Source organism: Mizuhopecten yessoensis, unplaced genomic scaffold, assembly GCF_002113885.1.
Source record: "Mizuhopecten yessoensis strain PY_sf001 unplaced genomic scaffold, ASM211388v2 scaffold213, whole genome shotgun sequence".
NCBI lineage: Eukaryota > Metazoa > Mollusca > Bivalvia > Pectinida > Pectinidae > Mizuhopecten > Mizuhopecten yessoensis.
In genome coordinates, this window is record NW_018403434.1 from 485,262 (window position 1) to 506,335 (window position 21,074).

General features: G+C 36.9%; 1 protein-coding gene across 2 annotated transcripts in view; it reads right to left on the reverse strand.

The window, feature by feature from the left end:
• Positions 1 to 21,074, reverse strand: part of LOC110465971 — a 308,747-nt gene that overhangs the window by 92,760 nt on the left and 194,913 nt on the right. For both annotated transcript variants that reach the window (XR_002464683.1, XM_021522269.1), the window contains exon 5: positions 19,093 to 19,137. Coding sequence is in view for 1 of the 2 variants with exons in the window: in XM_021522269.1 (XP_021377944.1) it covers positions 19,093 to 19,137 (45 nt within the window). In the remaining variant the exon portion in view is untranslated. The remainder of the gene's footprint in view (positions 1 to 19,092; positions 19,138 to 21,074) is intronic.

A 21,074-nucleotide genomic window follows, 5' to 3' on the forward strand; every position in this document is an offset into this window, starting at 1 on the left:
ACAGTTTTTACTGTGCTGTGTAGAAGCACGAATAAAAGTCCTCCTGACTAGGAACCGCTTCTATTTCAAGAGCATGTAATACAATACAGAGGCCTGTTTTTGAGACAATCCTTATTTCCATCTTTAAAAACACCCCAAAATAGAGCGATGCGTTTCTAACTTGTTACAGACGTATATAACTTACACACGGCAATGAAATGTGTAATTTGTATGGAAGCGGATGTACTTATCCAGACCAGGTGTGAGTTAAAAGAGCCCACTAAAAGTTCCCCACTGCAAGGTGACTGAAACAACGGTGTATACAAACTGAAGCAACCTTACACCCATAGAATGTATAAAAACTTAAATCATGTATTAGACTGAAGCAACCTTACATAACCACAGAATGTATAAAAACTTCAATCATGTATTAGACTGAAGCAACCTTACTACCCACAGAATGTATAAAAAAACTTAAATCATGTATTAGACTGTAGCAACCTTACAACCCACAGAATGTATAAAAACTTAAATCATGTATTAGACTGAAGCAACCTTACATAACCACAGAATGTATAAAAACTTAAATCATGTGTTAGACTGAAGCAACCTTACAATTTAACCCACAGAATGTATAAAAACTTAAATCATGTATTAGACTGAAGCAACCTTACAACCCACAGAATGTATAAAAATTTAAATCATGTGTTAGACTGAAGCAACCTTACAATTTAACCCACAGAATGTATAAAAACTTAAATCATGTATTAGACTGAAGCAACCTTACATTACCACAGAATTTATAAAAACTTAAATCATGTATTAGACTGAAGCAACCTTACATTACCACAGAATTTATAAAAACTTAAATCATGTATTAGACTGAAGCAACCTTACATTACCACAGAATTTATAAAAACTTAAATCATGTATTAGACTGAAGCAACCTTACAACCCACAGAATGTATAAAAATTTAAATCATGTGTTAGACTGAAGCAACCTTACATTACCACAAAATGTATAAAAACTTAAATCATGTATTAGACTGAAGCAACCTTACAACCCACAGAATGTATAAAAATTTAAATCATGTGTTAGACTGAAGCAACCTTACAACCCACAGAATGTATAAAAATTTAAATCATGTGTTAGACTGAAGCAACCTTACATTACCACAGAATTTATAAAAACTTAAATCATGTATTAGACTGAAGCAACCTTACATTACCACAGAATTTATAAAAACTTAAATCATGTATTAGACTGAAGCAACCTTATATAACCACAGAATGTATAAAAACTTAAATCATGTGTTAGACTGAAGCAACCTTACATTACCACAGAATGTATAAAAACTTAAATCATGTGTTAGACTGAAGCAACCTTACAATTTAACCCACAGAATGTATAAAAACTTAAATCATGTGTTAGACTGAAGCAACCTTACATTACCACAAAATGTATAAAAACTTAAATCATGTATTAGACTGAAGCATCCTTACAACCCACAGAATGTATAAAAACTTAAATCATGTGTTAGACTGAAGCAACCTTACATTACCACAAAATGTATAAAAACTTAAATCATGTATTAGACTGAAGCAACCTTACAACCCATAGAATGTATAAAAACTTAAATCATGTATTAGACTGAAGCAACCTTACATAACCAAAGAATGTATAAAAACTTAAATCATGTGTTAGACTGAAGCAACCTTACATTACCACAGAATTTATAAAAACTTAAATCATGTATTAGACTGAAGCAACCTTACAACCCATAGAATGTATAAAAACTTAAATCATGTATTAGACTGAAGCAACCTTACATTACCACAGAATTTATAAAAACTTAAATCATGTATTAGACTGAAGCAACCTTACATTACCACAGAATTTATAAAAACTTAAATCATGTATTAGACTGAAGCAACCTTACATAACCAAAGAATGTATAAAAACTTAAATCATGTGTTAGACTGAAGCAACCTTACAATTTAACCCACAGAATGTATAAAAACTTAAATCATGTATTAGACTGAAGCAACCTTACATAACCAAAGAATGTATAAAAACTTAAATCATGTGTTAGACTGAAGCAACCTTACATTACCACAAAATGTATAAAAACTTAAATCATGTATTAGACTGAAGCAACCTTACATAACCAAAGAATGTATAAAAACTTAAATCATGTGTTAGACTGAAGCAACCTTACATTACCACAAAATGTATAAAAACTTAAATCATGTATTAGACTGAAGCAACCTTATATAACCACAGAATGTATAAAAACTTAAATCATGTATTAGACTGAAGCATCCTTACAACCCACAGAATGCATAACAAGAGGCCCATGGGCCTTAACGGTCACCTGATATATTTATACAGAGAGTTGATTTGTTTTTAACACTAACAGAAATATTATTCAGTGACAAAAAACAATAAAACCACCTTATTCAATATCTAGCATACAGATTTAAGACTAAAAAGTATTTGAAACTAAGCACCTCTGATTCTAAACAAGGAAAATGAAGAAATTTTAGCACACTGACTCCTTTGTGCCCAACCCTACAGCCCTTAGGGGTAGGGCTGGCTCAAAGCATCAAACTGTCAACTCAGGGTTATAATTCCAATCAAGTTATTAACATGTAATATTCAAAGTATCATTTGCCATTATAAACCATAATAAATTTTGCCCCCCTTCCTTCTTCCCCAGGCGGTAAATGCGAGACCCTAGGGTCATAAACCTATATAAACTATAGTAATGTTTACCCCTCCCCAGGGGTAAACGTGAGACCCCAGGATCATGAAATTCACAATTTTGGAAAAGCACCTGAAGACCCTTCCATCTATGAAGAGTATTTGATTCTACCATATCTGGGTCTTGAGAAGAAGATTTTTTAAATTTTAGTGAATTTTACCCTTTTTGGCCCCGCCTCTCAGGCCCCTGGGGGCCGGTGACCAAACCGGCAACTAGTTTTGTTGACCTTTGGCCAAGGAAGGTTTCTGCAAAATTTCATTGAAATTGGTTCAGGGGTTTTGGAGAAGAAGTCGAAAATGTAAATTGTTTACGGACGCACGACGGACGACGACGGACAAAAGCAATCGCAATAGGTCACTTGAGACTTTGTCTCAGGTGACCTAAAAACTTCAATCATGTGTTAGACTGAAGCAACCTTACTTGTTCCTTAAAGGCTAAAGGTCTCATTGGTTGTTTTGGGATCTCTGTTAACCAATGACAATCTGATGACTGACATGAGCTTTTGTATCAATTTCATCCTCGACTTCAGCAGTGTTAAGTATTTTTTTTACCTAGTGGTAAAAAAATCTTGATTTGCCCAAATAATGTAAAAAGTCCCAACAGAAATCAAATCAAGACCTCATTTGCCATTCTATGAAAACACAGCGCTGCACAAAATGCTTGTTCATTTGACTCAACGTCACAAAAAATCTGAAATGAAGTTTTCAATGAGAAAAAAAAATCTCAATTTCAAAGACAGCTGCAAGGCTCCCATTTGAAAAATAGCCAATAAACTTGGAGAAGTTTTAGCTTTGAATTGACTTGGAAAGCAGTCTTTATCATGTGTGCTGAGGCTAATGTGCAAGACAACACCATCGCATTCTAGTTTTATTGGTGCTCACTTTAATAAACAATTAACAATAAACACAGTGATGGCACACACTAAACAACTCTAATTACTTCACAAAGCAAACTTCCTGAAGCTCTAGCCACTCATCAGGGCACTTGGCTGTTTTTAATTCAAAGATAATGATGTTGACTCGAGGTGACAAGGGCTGCGATTGGAACCCAGTGTTGACATTTCTCTACTGATCATGTGTTATTTCCTAAATATTTTCCAATAAACCTGTGGTAATAAAAGGTGATTGTTTTATTCTACAGAATGGTATGATGACCTTTTATAATGAAGTTTTCATTAATATGAACAGCAATTTTAAAACAAGTTAAACCCTAATAACATCAATACAAGGAAAATATAAAGTCCATACCATAATACCCAATATCTTATCAAGAGATGCTAGTATATAACATATAACTTAGCTGCTTTTGACTGGGGCCGAGAGACCTTTATCAGGGTACTTAATATCATCAGATTTTTATAAATACAGAAATTGGAAAAACCTTAAAAAAAAAATGTAATTGATTTCCTCTTTGTATAGTAAAACAATTACACACATTTTACCTGGTGAATGTATATGCTGTAATGTGAACTAAAGAAAAAGTCTATAATTGTTTAATATTTATAAACTCTGTACTAACAAAAACTCATTGCTGTACATGTTCTAATCAGACCTACCTGTTCATTTGTTGAAAAGTGGAGTGTGAAATAATTTGTGTCTTTAAGAATCAAGAAATTTAGACATTAAAAATGTGAAAAAAAGTTTTCATAATAAAACACTGACTGCAGAAACATTTTTGGTCTATACCTTTTTTCAATATCTAACACTGTTTGGTGTCACACCTTGTATACATATAAGATTTATATAAGGCTACACTGATACAGTGTCATGCATTTCTGCAACATAACCAATATGGCACTGAGGCATTGGCATATAATTCTTCGGGGAATCCAATAATACTAAGACTAGCTGTAATATAGCCAATATGACCTCAGCCCTGGCTGACAAGCTGTTCTACCCCGAGAGAGAGTTTGATTGCTGCTATCCTTCTCACTCTAGTGTTCTCGTTACATGTCCCATCTGAGCCATATTGTCCTTCCACTCATAAGATATATCCTCAGAATTGTAGGGCTAACACCAAAGCGGTTACTCTACCGAGTAGTGTACAACGATACACAGAACCAATCTCTGTCAATGGCCTTCTGAACACATTCTTTACTGTCTAGCAGACTGCCCTTTACTCGCTAGCAGATTGTCCTAACTGAAGTTGGGGAATCGAGGAACATTTCGACCATTGAACTGGATTGGATTTTCTGACCAATTAGTTGTTCATATGGTAAGAACATAAAGCTTTGAGATTTGTAGGGAGACAGGGAGAGAGGAAGACTGTGAAGACATAATAGTGAATTACATACATCATGATCACCGTCATGTACACATAAGGTAAGCCAATTGACTGGCCAATTATCTGAAATACAATAGTTGTCTCAGGCCAGTTTTCTACAGCTTACATCATATCAATAACTCCCTATATATCTTTTATCACCAAAGTCTAACTGTGTATCTCAATTACACACTGTTTAGTATAGGTTTGTCTCTGAAGTCTAAGTAAAACCAATGGTGACAGTGACCTAATTTCTGTGCGTGACACTTCGCTATCCCAAGATGTACTTGCATACCAAATCTGGTTACTCCAGGTGAAATGGTATAGAAGATATGCCCCAGACAAACTTTGGTGTTGGATGGAATTCGGACGGAAGGATGGACAGAGTGCAAACCTCTAGTCTCACCAGTGGGGAACTAAAATTAACACAGGATATTCCCACCTGGCACCTACAGGTGACAACTACCTCCACTAGCCAGAAGGCACAGTTCATGATATGTAAAGGTTGTATACAGTAACACTAAAATTCATACCAGCAAAAACCTCAAAACTTTTTTTTGTACCAGCTAGTACTTACTTATTTAATTACACATTCTCTTATGAGCATGTCAGACTACAAATCCACAGCTATGAGTCTCATCGGAGTCTGTAATGTATTCAAAGATATTGCAGGGACAATGGTGAAGCAGTGTATGTGATTATTCAGGATAAATTCAAAGCAACAGCTTCAGAAAGACATAAATAGTCTGCTAACATGAACTTATTGTATTGTATGGGTAAACATAGCAATATATATATATATGTAACACGGAGGCTACTTTGCCAAATTACGTTATTTCCAACAGACTTTTTTTCTGCAGAAGTTCCTTTGCATTTCCCTCCCCTATCTTATTGTTTTGGACCCGCTTTAAACAACTCATGAACATCGCAGTCCAAGATGAAAAACATGTTGTAACTGTCAATATTTTTCATTTATAAAACAATTGTGGAACAAAAACGATAGAGTCTTTCTCTGTTCACATGGTTATACTGCATAACAAACAGGAAGTAGAGTTTGACGGACGATCCAAGGGCAGACGTGTCAGACATTTTGAGTACAGGCTAATGATACAAGGGAAACCAAACAGTTACAGCATACCTCTGGGCTCGTATTTATCGGCAGGCTAGCGAGGCCTTTTCTCTACTTTATTAAAAAATATATAACATTCGCTCATTTTATTCAGATATTTTCTGTTAGAAAAAAAATGACAGTAAAGTCCATTACATCACCAAATGAAAGTGATGTTTAAAAATTTTAGAGTGCAGAAAAGTACTCCTACACAAATCAGAAGCTATAGAGACATATATTTTTCAAATGGATAGCCTGTTATTTTCACAGGGATGATATTTTTTTGAAAATTTTGTTGGGGCAAGTACGCGATTGAAATAAATTTGATCAGAGTAATAATATGACGTTGTGAAATATAAAAAAATATAGAGACCATTTTTAAAGTGAGCTAGCTGTTATATAAAGTAATGAAAGTGATTAAAAGCTAAAAATAGCTGGCTGTGATTATACCACAAGTCTCCTCAGCTTTTAACTGGCCTTCTGGGGCTTTATCACATAAACAACAGTGTTAAATCACAGCATTCAGACAATCAAAAGTCTTGTCAAACATATCCGCAATCAAGTTCTCAAGTAAAAAATACATATTTGTAGAATAAATTGGTTTTCCCGTGCACAATGGTCAATCCATACTTCTGCCTGGCAGCAGTACGACGAGGAATCAATGTGTCAGAACCTAAGTTGACTTTAAATGTCGAGCAGATACAAATGTAGTCAGGAACCGAGGCCAATAAAGACAGTCTGCTTCTAGCCATGAATCAATGGGCTGCTAATGATATCTACATGGATGGAGGGGCAAATCCTACAGCCAGAGGGGCAGAACCTACGGCCAGAGGGGAAAATCTAACAATGATGAATCAATTTCATACCTGTTTGATACCGACACAAAATAACATGCCAGCAGCAAGCTAATCATGAATTTAAAACTTAAAGTTAAAGTCTCTGTGACCGAAGTGCCAATCTAATAAAACAGCTTTAATTATGTCAGTTTTTATCAAACAAAAGTCTCAATCGTCAGATTTTAGAAATCAGAGGCTATCTGGCATCACTGCTGAAGTTATAAGTGTCCACAATGGTCCTATATATAATATACAGCTAAATACAGAAGTGATTCTCTCCGATATCACCGACATCTACAACTGACAGCGTCGCCCATCATAGGCTCATAGTAGTCATCTGGAAGCAACACAATCATACACAGAAGACTCTTTTTGTTGAACATAAATCTTATTTGTCTACAGCCATAAAGCATGATATTTTCCCAACCGTAACCTCAACTGTTTTTTGCCCTGTGCATGTGTCTACGAAACCAATCTTTTTTCAGTTGCCATACAGAATAATGTTTTTTCGTGTTGGTTTGGTGTGTACAGTTTGTGTTTTACATGTCGGTCTGGTATGTACAGTTTGTGTTTCAGTGTTGGTCTGGTATGTACAGTTTGTGTTTTACGTGTTGGTTTGGTGTGTACAGTTTGTGTTTTACGTGTTGGTCTGGTAATTTAATTGTACAGTTTGTGTTTTACGTGTTGGTTTGGTGTGTACAGTTTGTGTTTTACGTGTTGGTCTGGTATGTACAGTTTGTGTTTTACGTGTTGGTCTGGTGTGTACAGTTTGTGTTTTACTAAATATTCAGTAATTGTCATGTCATGTTGAATTTACTCACTTATAACAGGCTGACAATGGAATGAAAATAAAAACGGGAACATTTCCCTGTTTATAGGTTTAAGATGGAAAATAGTGAAAAGCCTAGGTGTGACTGTGAATGCCCATATTACTATGCCTTATGTATTTAATGGTGGCTGATTGGATCATAGGGATAACATGAAATGGAAAAAAATGTACCTCCATATTTCCCATAATTGTAACCTCCCTAAAACAATTAAGATACCTTTTGCAACACACATGAGTTCCAAGTTACTACAGCAACGATGGTGTATCAAACGACAAAGGCTTATAATCTTTTTTTTGTTGTTTTATTTTGGTATTGACCTTGAGGTATAGGGAAACACAATTGTTTGTTTCCTTCTGTTTATCATGTTTCACTCAAATCAAACTCAATCAAACTCTAGTATAATAGGATGACTAAATAAAACAGCTTTAAATCTACAATGTTTTCATTAACATGCAGACAATACATTCTACAAAAAAAATAGCCATTTTGAAATTTGAGAATTTGTAAAACTCCATATTTAGTTGTAATTGTGACTTAGAAATTATAGCAATGATATTTTGTATCAAAATATTCAATCCACAAAATTTGCTACAGCAATTTTATAACCATGCAATAATTAAATATTAAAGACTAAAAATATAATTTCAATGTGTCGCTTGTTTCATAACTTACCAGAAAATGTATTGATTTTAACAATGGATTGTGGAACCAGTTTAAATGGTAAGTCATAAACTTTATCACTATTGGAACATGGAAACAAGTCTCCTCACAACCAAGGGTATCTGTGCTGGCGTGGCGGTATTAATCGAGATACGGACAGATTAAACGTCTCCATTGACTAGAGCTTATCAGAGTAGCGGGAGTCCTAAGTTGAAACACATTTCAAATTTTGAATTATTTCTCATAAAATGTTATCTAATGGTTTCTATTATCCTGTATATATGTGTAGTCAAGTAAAACAGGTAGCATGTTCAACTATCATATTTGAAAACAATTGAAAATAAAATGATTTCATGATCTCAAGTACCACAGAAGGAAAGAATAAAACTAGGGCCCAAAATGTTTGGTCCTACCCACTCAGACTCCCTTTGGTAGGATAACACTGGTTTTAATACCCTACTGTCTCTAACATAAAGAGTTCTCAGAAAAGGAAAATTTATATTCATCAGAGACACAAATATTGAGGAAATTTTGCTTCTACAGAATGCATTAGAATCATAACCACGACAATAGAGTGTAGTAATGATAAAATCCAAACGATCTCTGCCTTAATGGGAGGTAAATTTCTGCAATATTCTGTTCTCATACAAGAGGCCCATGGGCCTGCATTGATCACCTGGTATAAATTCCACACTAATGTTACCTTAAAAGTGATCTCAATTAAAGCTACAGGCAAAATATAAGTATTTATGATTAAAAGTCATTTAAAAGAACCTGTTAAAAGATTTAAAAACATTTCACCCTGTGACCTTGAAAGTTAAACAAGGTCATTATGTTGAACACATTTTATAGCCCTTAATTTCAGAAGGCAACTTGCGAAATATCACCACCCTATCTTTTTGTTTATTTGTTTATATATAAATTTGACCCCTGTGACCTTGAATATAATTCAAGGTCATTCATTGGAACAAACTTGGTAGCCCTTCATCCCAGCATACTACTGACTATATATCAACATTCTAAGTATTATGATTATTCAGAAGAAGTTGTTTAAAGTTTTTAACATATTTTACCCCTGTGACCTTGAATATAAATCAAGGTCATTCATTTGAACAAAGTTTGTAGCCCTTGTTCCCAGCATGCTACTGGCCAAATATTGTCTCCCTGGGCAATTTGGTTATTCAGAAGAAGTCGTTTAAAGATTTTAACATATTTGACCCCTGTGACCTTGAATAAGGGCGAAGGTCATTTATTTGAACAAACTTGGTAGCCCTTCACCCAAGCATGCTACAGGCAAAATATTATTTCCCTTAACATTTTGGTTATTCAGAAGAAGTTGATTAAAGTTTTTAACATATTTGACCCCTGTGACCTTGAAAAGGGGTGAAGGTAATTTATTATTAATTTAAACCTAGACCCCAAAGCATCATACATCACTGTAGTACGAACGGTTCATGTTCCGCTGATGTACCTGGAGCTAGGCATTGAAGGGTGAAGATCTGAGAACTTGGTCAATAGTTGACCATTTATAGAGATGTCCATTTGTCAGTACCCTAGAGAAAAGTCATGCTAACATTTACATCGGCACAATACATCACCCTATACTTCTGACTGTTATGTCCAACCTCCTGTAGCTAAATCTGTGTTTTACATACTAGGTCAATCCATTTTTGTAGAGGTTCAGTATCCTTTTCAAAAATAAATACTCTGTAACAGGAGAGTTTGGGGTTCAAATCCTGATCACAGCACCTCTGTAACAGGAGCAGAAATACAAGGACAGGCAGGAATTCTAACCTGGGACCTTTAACCTCTAGTTAATACCAATCAAGCTACCTTGTCACTGGTGATTGACCCTGTCCTGATCACAGCACCTCTGTAACAGGAGCAGAAATACAAGGACAGACAGGAAGTCTAACCTGGGACCTCTAACCTGTAGTTAATACCAATCAAACTACCTTGTCACTGGTGATTGACCCTGTCCTGATCGAGGTCCGCTTCACCTGACCCTGTCCTGATCGAGGTCCACTTCACCTGACCCTGTCCTGATCGAGGTCCACTTCACCTGACCCTGTCCTGATCGAGGTCCACTTCACCTGACCCTGTCCTGATCGAGGTCCACTTCACCTGACCCTGTCCTGATCGAGGTCCACTTCACCTGACCCTGTCCTGATCGAGGTCCACTTCACCTGAGTCCTCTCATCACCAATAAGTTCTTTAACACACTTAGAATGTGAAAATATTTTTTTACAGGTAAATTGCAGCATCACTATCTTGTTTTATAGTTAAGATCATCTATTCACCTCCTCTATAGTGAACTCATCATTTGAGACACTGGCTTCAATAGAAACATCCAAACGTATCCTGTCATGTACAAGTCCAGTTTCTAAAGTAGTGTCACTTTGACAAAGTGAAGTCCCTTTTTCATGGCTGTGTCTCTCTGCTAGAGTTAAGTCCCTTCCAAGTTACATCCTGTTGTCAGGGTTACATTGGTCCCTTTGCCAGATCTAGAGGTGAGTCCCCTTCCCAGGGTCGTGTCCCTTTACTAAACACACATCCATTTGCCTGAATTATTTCCCTTTGCCAGGGTTGCTTTGATACATTTTCCACATTGGAGTTTTTGTTAGTCCCTTTGCTAGATGTAATTCCTCCATCAAATTGTTATGACAGATTTTCCACATTGAGAGCTAAATCCTTTTGTTAGTGTTAAGACCCTTTACTAAAGTTAAGTCCTTTTGCTAGAGTTATTGTGACAGATTTCCTACAAATAGAGTTAAGTCCCTTTGCCAGTGTTAAGACCCTTAACTAAAGTTAAGTTCTTTAGCCAGACGTACTTTGATGGATTTTCCACAATGACACTGCGTTGTTGTGATTGATTTAGTGCCATAACAGAGTGCTGAAAATCACTTAGACTTTACAAGGTATAAATGTTCAAAAGAAAATCTCACAACTATAAATGGAGATAATTTTTTTTACTTGTGTATGTTATTGATCATTTGACGAATTAAAATCTTCCTAAATGAGTCAAAAGTTTGAAATGCAATCATTTCACACAAAAAATTGTGATTTACAGTGTAGATTTTCTTTTAGATAGTTGTTTTACGATACCATCTTGTTGTATTGTGTTCTCTGAAAGGTTCAATGTTGTCATTTATTTATGTTCCACATTAATATAAACAGTACACGCCTATCAATTCCCCTTTTAGTTTGCTTTTAACAGTTTTAAATTTTATCTCCAAAAGCTTCAATGTTGTCATTTATTCGGGTTCCACATTGAAATGAACAGTACATGCCTCCCAACTCCCCTTTTACTTTGCTTTGAGTTATTTTGAAGAATTTTATGTAAGTTTTCGAATTTTCTTTTTACAAAAAATGGTAATTTTCAGCCATTTCAAAAATAACCAATTGTCTGTGACCTCCGATATGACTTAGGGTATAGATTTTAACCTTCAATTCCTGTCTTGAGGCGTCTTTTTAACTTTTGATCCACTATCCAGCCAGGAAATTACTTTTACGCATCTGTTACAACTGTTTGCACAGATTTTTCTCTTGCATCTCTTTCAAATTGGTCACGATGGCAGGTTTGAAATAGCTGATTGCCAAAAGCTTTTAATTCCAAGGAGCATTTAATTGGAGTGTCATGCAACAATTAATTAAATTTGAAATTATTACATCATGACAAATTTGATTGTCACAAGCCATGGCCATGACCTTTTATTTGATCGACAGAAGATTATTGAGATGGTTGAGTCCTTAATATCTCACAAATTGAACAAGTAGGTGAACAAAAACCAAACCTTAATAATTTAAATAGTATTTTAGGGGAAAACGAGTTAAACAATTACAAACTGAACTGACTGCTGTTTATAAACGTAATATCTGACCATGATCACTTACCTTAAAATCAATTACTGTATAGTAGGACAGTAAAATCCATTTTCGCTCAATATTGAGTTCACCCTTTGCATTTAATTACCAGATTTTGTTGTTTATAAATGTTTGAGTAATGATATATTTGCTCTCATTATACAGAGGACCAAAAAATGCAAAAATTAAACTACAGCGAACATTTGCCAGTACACATTATGTCAAAGGATGTGTAGTCAGTCCAATTATAAACTTAGTTTGTTTCTTGTTGGGAAGACTAGTGAAATATCTCAACCCCAAGGGGGTCAACAATCCATCAACGTCACGTCAACCCTGAATTTAGCATGCAACGTTATCATTACATTGTGTATATGATACACAATGGGAGAACAGGGTAAGAGAAAAAGAACCATTCACCCCCTTGTGGGGGAGATAGGGGAATCTCAACCCTCGGGGAAAGATTATTTAGTTGAGATTCCCCTTTCTCAACCTTAAAGGGTGAGAGATTCTATTAATCTCACGCCAGGAAAAGTGTGGACACACCGATCCAGGGTAAGAGAAAATAAGATGTCTGTAGATTTTACTTAAATCTCTTAACTAAGATAGTAAATGTCATCTTTTGGATTTTTTTTATCACAAATATATTAATAAAAAATTCAAATGTCCTCACATCATCTCCAATTATCAGCCATAACCTCAACTTCAGCACACAAAGTACTTTGTCTGAGTGTCATTTATAACTTCAACTAATCATGTAAAAGGTCTTCGTCTGTGTATTAATCCACAATTTATCACTAAAATTATGAAGCTGAAAAATTTGTCTGATGCAATTATTGTCAGACACATCCTTAAAAATCTCACACGTAGGAAACTCACAAATACAAAATTCAATTTTAACTAATGGTCTCCATGGTAACGAGATTTTTTTTCTAATCTTCCGCCTTAGTGAAAACATGTCATTTCCTATCAAGATAGGTTTAGCAAAACCAATACTGGGTATAGAGCATTAAGATCAAAGTGGTTTTGACTGAACTGTCTGCGCTGGTAACTGCTGGTAACTGCTGTGGTAACTGCTGGTAACTGGGAGATTTGGGAAACAAATGTGTAATTAAATGTTGATTGCTATCACATGGACATTAAGCATTTCCTTTACACCATTCCAAACCAATGAGCTCTATAAAAAGTATCACAGAGAAATCAATACAGACAGTCAGAAATATTTGTCAGGGAGCTTCATACTGCAGGCTAGCTTGTGGTAAGTGACAACACATTGTAATGATGGGGTGACACCTACAGACCAGCTTGTGGTAAGTGACAACCTGACATAGTGATGGGGTGACACTTACAGGCCAGCTTGTGGTAAGTGACAACCTGAGGTAGTGTTGGGGTGACACCTACAGACCAGCTCATGGTAAGTGACAAACCAAGGCAGTGGTGGGGTGACACCAACAGACCAGCTCATGGTAAGTGACAACCTGACATAGTGATGGGGTGACACTTACAGGCCAGCTCGTGGTAAGTGCTGACCTCGGGTAATGATGGGGTGACACCTACAGACCAGCCTGTGTCAAGTGACAACCTGGGGTAGTGTTGGGGTGACACCTACAGACCAGCTTGTGGTAAGTGACAACCTGGGGTAGTATTGGGGTGATGCCTACAGACCAGCTTGTGGTAAGTGACAACCTGGGGTAGGGTTGGGGTGACACTTACAGACCAGCTTGTGGTAAGGGACAACCTGGGATAGTGTTGGGGTGACGCTTACAGACCAGCTTGTGGTAAGTGACAACCTGGGGTAGTGTTGGGGTGATGCTAACAGACCAGCTTGTAGTAAGTGATAACCTTGGGTAGTGATGGGGTGACACAGACCAGCTTGTGGCAAGTGACAACCTGGGGTAGTGTTGGGGTGACACTTACAGACCAGCTTGTGGTTAGTGACAACCTTGGGTAGTGATGGGGTGACACTTACAGACCAGCCTGTGGCAAGTGACAACCTGGGGTAGTATTAGGGTGACACCTACAGACCAGCTTGTGGTAAGTGACAACCTGGGGTAGTGATGGGGTGACACTTACAGACCAGCCTGTGGCAAGTTACAACCTGGGGTAGTGTTGGGGTGACACTTACAGACCAGCTTGTGGCAAGTGACAACCTGGGGTAGTATTAGGGTGACACCTACAGACCAGCTTGTGGTAAGTGATAACCTAGGGTAGTATTAGGGTGACACCTACAGACCAGCTTGTAGTTAGTGATAACCTGGGGTAGTATTAGGGTGACACCTACAGACCAGCTTGTGGTTAGTGACAACCTGGGGTATTGTAGGGGTGACACCTTCAGACCAGCTTGTACTAGGTGACAACCTGAGGTAGTGTTTGGGTGACACCTACAGACCAGCTTGTGGCAAGTGATAACCTGGGGTAGTGTTGTGCGGTGGTTATCAGGAAGCCACCAATATGCAAGCTCCTTTGATCTGTTGACATGGTACGAACTATAGGCAAGCTCCTTTGATTTGTTGTCAGGGTAACACCTACAGGCCAGCTCCTTTGATCTGTTGTCAGGGTAACACCTACAGGCCAGCTCCTTTGATCTGTTGTCAGGGTAACACCTAAAGGCCAGCTCCTTTGATCTGTTGTCAGGGTAATACCTATAGGCCAGCTCCTTTGATCTGTTGTCAGGGTAACACCTACAGGCCAGCTCCTTTGATATGTTGTCAGGGTTACACCTACAGGCCAGCTCCTTTGATCTGTTGTCAGGGTAACACCTATAGGCCAGCTCCTTTGATCTGTTATCAGGGTAATACCTACATGCAAGCTCCTTTGATCTGTTGTCAGGGTTACACCTACAGGCCAACTCCTTCGATCTGTTGTCAGGGTAATACCTACAGGCCAGCTCCTTTGATCTGTTGTCAGGGTTACATACACCTACAGGCCAGCTCCTTTGATCTGTTGTCAGGGTAACACCTACAGGCCAGCTCCTTTGATCTGTTGTCAGGGTAATACCTTCAGGCCATCTCCTTTGATCTGTTGTCAGGGTTACATACACCTATAGGTCAGCTCCTTTGATCTGTTGTCAGGGTAACACCTACAGGCCAGCTCCTTTGATCTGTTGTCAGGGTAATACCTACAGGCCAGCTCCTGTCATCAATGACAACCAAAAGTGCCATGTACAGTGTACAGTGTCTGGTGATACCTATATAGGTCACCAGATCTTGTGCACTGCTGGATGTTGAAATGAAAATATGGCATCATCTGACAATAATTTGTATAGGCAAAACAGACCAATTTAAATAATTTGCTAGTCTTTGTCACATTGTCTTATAGGCACTCATTTAGCAGACACAAAACTACATTCATGGTTACATTTGATGGGGAAGACAGATATGATCATTGGTATTATACAGTGTAATGTACTGTATTAATTGAGAAACAAGACCAGGGCACCAACACATAATCTTGATGGCTTACAGTAGGGGGTGGGCTTATTACAGGACAACTGTCATTAGGATCATCTCTGAACTACAACAAAAAGTATAGCTGGGCTTATTTCCAGGCATAGACTTATTGTCAAATAAATATGGTGTAACCCAGGACTCAAAAATGTTGAAAACAATAATATCTCAGGCCAATCTCCAACATTTTCTTACTGTCATGATACATTCAGCCATAATAAAGTAAGTATGTTGGTTATTTCTTAGGCAACAAAACTCACATACCACAACAGATACACCCAATACAACACCTATAAGATAGCAGTAATTACACAACACATAAAACATCTTCTAGTTTCTCTCCACTAAACTCCCATGTTGTACATAAAACACAAAACAAAATTCATGAAATAAATTCCAGTGAAAGTGCATTCCGCAAAGAAGGTGATCAATTAAGTAAAAAAAAATCTATTTTATCCGTCATCCAAACCCAAAACCCATTTTGCATTGTTTTCTTAAAGAAATTAATCAAAGGTAAAAATCAGGTGTATTTTGTTACATGAAGCTGACAAGACATATTAGGACTATAGACTTTTCTATCAGCTTTACCACAAATCCTCACTGGATGAGCCAACTCCTCTGTGAGAGAAAAAACTCAGACTGATTTATCAGTTTGCAGTGAGGTAAATGAGGTGATGATGCCTTGAGACCTATGATGTAGCCCTGTTGTTGATTTTTTTTGAGAAAATAAAACAAGCTTTCTTCTCCCAGTTTCATTAAAATGAACTGTATCAAATTGCTAATGGAGAATGAAATTATGTGAAACGCTGCCAATACTTTAACGTGATTGGCCTCACAGCAAACTCCGGGTATCAAATATAATCTTTCACAGCACTTCACCAATTGTACCAAAACCCTATGGGTATACATACAGGGGAGGCTACCATCATTATTTATTTAGACAACATGAACATTTTAACTTTGTAAATGCTTTTTTTTTGCACTATTAGGCTGTAGATCGGACAGATTTTATGTCAACCTTCACCGAAATTTCTTGCATAAATGATTTTATAGACATCTATACTGTTCAGGCAAAAACTTGTGTCTAGTCTGGATATCGACATGATGGCAATATTCACAATTTAACTCACAAATGTGGAAATTCTTGTGGAAAGTATCTCTTATCGCCTATGATACAAATATCGTACTTTGACCCTAGCAGGAAGAACATTTTTTTTTGTGTTCGCTTTTTCTAATACATGTATATACCATTTGGAGAGGTAAAACAGCTGGCAGCTAATACTTGGTTACAGTGCTACGGAACGAGGCCACCAATAATCTTGATTAGACTCATCAGTATAGAACATAATGGAGATCTCAGTCACTGCTGGACATAAAACATCACTTGATTCCTGGCCAATCAGTATTTAGAGGCTGGAGGTCAGAGGGTAACTGCTTGGAGGCCATTAAATGGCGTGACACTTAGGTTGGTAAGTAGGCCTAAATGTTCATTGATCAGTGGACAGAGCTACTCGCTAATCAGAGAAAGCAGGAAGGGGTAAAGGGTAACTCCTTTGGAACGTTAAATGTCTGTCTGCATTGATTCTGCTCAACAGAATTTCCTAGTTATATATTCTTCTCCACTGGACCAATGGCTACAATACCAAGTGGTCAATCACTATACTGACCAGGTCAAGGCTTATAGAGGGAAAGTTTTAATGGCATGACATAATATCTAACCTATATTAATGAAGTGTATCAAGATCAAGAGCTACTTATAACATTCAAAATAGTTTAATTCTGATAGTGTAGTTAATTCCCAAAATATAACCATGTTTGAGCAGGCGTTCAGTTGGGACAATCCCAGCTGTGTATAAGAAATAAGGAAAACTGACTATATAGTAGTCATGTTTTAACTTAAAACGTCTGGACACTCCTTAGTATTGGTAGACAGTGGGAATGTACACCCGTAGTGAGAGATAATCTAGCTTGAAATGGAACTATGAAGCTTGGTAAGTCTCCACAAATCCATCTAAAATCACCTCTAGTGTTGAAACCAAATTCCTTGAAAGGTAACTGACTTCATTCCATGATCTCATACACTGTTATGTACTCTACCTATCTATGTCTTCAATGACTTAATGAGAAGTGGTTTGTACTCTACCAGACTATTGTATATAGCCTAAGTGTTGTAGTTCATGTCTGGGGGTATATATGTACCGCAGTTTGTGGGGATTAGCATATGATGGTAAAAATATATCTGGGATAATTATGTGTGGAAAATAATGTGTGGAAAATATTCAAGATTTTTTTTAATAATTATATTTTATGTTTTTAAAACATTCATTCAGAACAAGACATATGGATATGTGTGACACTATAAAATGGTGAGAACAAAATTAAACTAGGCATAAATATTCAACACAGTACATGTTTGATCCATTTCACTGTTTCAAATCAATTTCAAATTTTTGATGAACTTTTTTGGCCCACACTGTCAGAGGTGATACATCATTACATGGCATCTACTTGGTGCCGCACTTCGGGGACAATCAAAGTACAGTATTTATAGCGCGATACCGACGCAACATACCTGGGATGAAGTTAATAGGTATCTGGCTCAAATGTTACACCATATAAAATTTAAAGTGAAAATGGCCAACAGTAACCAAATGTTAATAATTACGTAATGTACAGTCCACAGATGCAATGTTAATAGAAAAAAAATCTTCCCATCTTGAAATAAAATGAAAGTTTGGGGGATAAGATAATATTAACACACAAATTTTTGCCGTCACTGAAATTCACTTACTCTAAATAAAACATTCCTGATTTTACTTTTTCATGAGAATTTATCTACATTCTTATATCACAAGTGTAAGACAATACAAATTTGCATGTCATTCGGTACATAGAAAGCACCAATCTGACAGGAGATTTCATGTCCTGATGTCCAGTTCCTGGTTTGTACTGTCTGCAAGTTCCTCACACAGATCATAGTTCTTGGAATAACAGAGGAACACTAAGGAAAAGAAAACCTACCGAGCCATGAATTGTGCATCCTTTGACAGATGGACAGACAGCCAGCTGAAGACTCGAGCTGAATTTTTTATACAACTGGTGTAGAACCTCAAGCTAAAATCTAGCTTAAGGTGTAAATGCAGCATGTTCTGGTGACAAAAAGATTGGGTCCTGCTCTAACATAGGGCTTGAAAGAATGCACACATAAACTTTCCTGGTCTGTGTCTCATATACAGCCTAGTAGATAATGTTTTCATATATACCTTCGTTGTACACTTCTATGAGAGTATTCTTGATAAAAAAACCTTGAACTGAACTCTCATTCCGACAAAAACAAACACTTACCTTCAATAATGATGTATCACCATGTCTGTTGTCATATACCTGGCCCTACAACATACAAAAAAGGACTCGATGAATTACCACAATCACAAATCAGATCTTCATCAAATTACCGTTGAAGAACACAAATGCTGCTTGATAGGTAACAGTGACCCTGACTAAAGCTGTGTGCAGAGTGCACTTGATCACATGTTACACGCGAGCGTTCTAACCCCAGATATACACGATCACATGTTACACGCGAGCGTCCTAACCCCAGATATACACCTCACTTATTGTCATCACTTGTGTTTGGAACATCCCGAGATTGTACACAGATTACTGCATGGTGTGTATTATCGTAACATGGTGTGTTTTATCGTAACATGGTGTGTATTATCGTAACATGGTGTGTATTATCGTAACATGCTCTGTATACCATGTAATATTGTTGTCTTTGATAGTCGATGTTAAACTCAGCAAACAAACTGCCTGTAACTTGTTTTCACAGTATATTTTTAGCCTGATAAACTTGTAAGCATGCCCTAATTGTTAACAGAGACATGCTGAGTTCCAGTGAGAGCTATGTACCTTGTCTAAAGTCAATATAGTCAGAGTAAACATTTGTTCCGTAGGTACACAACTCAGAATTTGGGTTTTTATATTGATATAGCTATAATGTATATAAATACATACAGTTAAAATTGTACCTAAGTTTTTAATAGAGGTCCTCCCAACGTGTTCCATTAACACTACTAGATTTAATATACAGACGAATCCCACCATGTTGAAATCGGCTGGACCATAACAATACAGGTTATTGAACCTTTAATGAAATGCAGTTATTAACAATGGTATTTACTTTGAGATCCTTTGTTGTTAATTTGTTTAATTGTTTTATTACGTCTCAGCTCAAGTTGTTTTCGTAACTTGGCCTAGAACACTGTTACATGTAATTGGTTCAATGGTATCCCCACCACCTGTAAGATCTGTCAATCATCCCCCCCCCCCCCCCCCCCCCCCCCCCCCCCAATACCTATACCACATACAGACAGCGTGACTGAGACGCCTGTGAGCGAGGCATATATATGTATCAATAGTAACAAGGAAACATCTACGGAATCTCAATGGAGGTTTGATCTGTATACAGACCCGACATTCTCCGAACATCATAACAGTATGTCAAGTACCAACACTCACCGTAACATGGTAAAGACCTACTGAGAAAACCCAGGATGTAAAAGCGTAATAGTATGTGGAGAAATGCAGGATACATTGCACAACATATATCATAATTATACATGTGGGGAACATAGCAATATATATCATAATTATACATGTGGGAATCCAAATCATTGTAGCTTAATACAACACAATGTTGAGAAATATCATTATCGCTGTCTTAAAACACTTTTTTACCCTAAAACCAAACATACCTAGAGACAAATCCTAACGACATAACTCTTACATTTGTTTCGTACTTGACTTAATTGATCAAGGTTGCCCCTACCCAGCAGGTTATAGACATTGTGTCAAGCCCCGACTAAATGCAGGCACACCTTAAAGCCGCCCTGTTATGTTCGGCAATCACTCAATTACCGTCTACTACTGACACAGACATCAAGGCCTGCTTACGATGCTACAAATAGGTATTGTTGTCTACAGTATCATTGACTCACAAGGGACTTCTGTATCTCAGTCTGAAGGTTTTATAACACTATTCCTGAAGATTACTGACAAACACAATTCCGGTGCTGTGACAGAAGTGTCAACTAACACCAGCCGAGACCAAACGCAATAATGATCCTACAACATGGGGGAGTTAATAGCTTGTTTTTTAAAATTAGAATGTTAATAAAAAAATCTTGAAACCAATGCATACAGACATTTCTTCAGAATTATTTGTTTTCATTCAAGGCCTTGCAGTATATTGACATTTCAAATTACTAATTCAACTTTTCAAAAGCTGAATACTAATTATATAAACTAAATCCCATATCAATTTG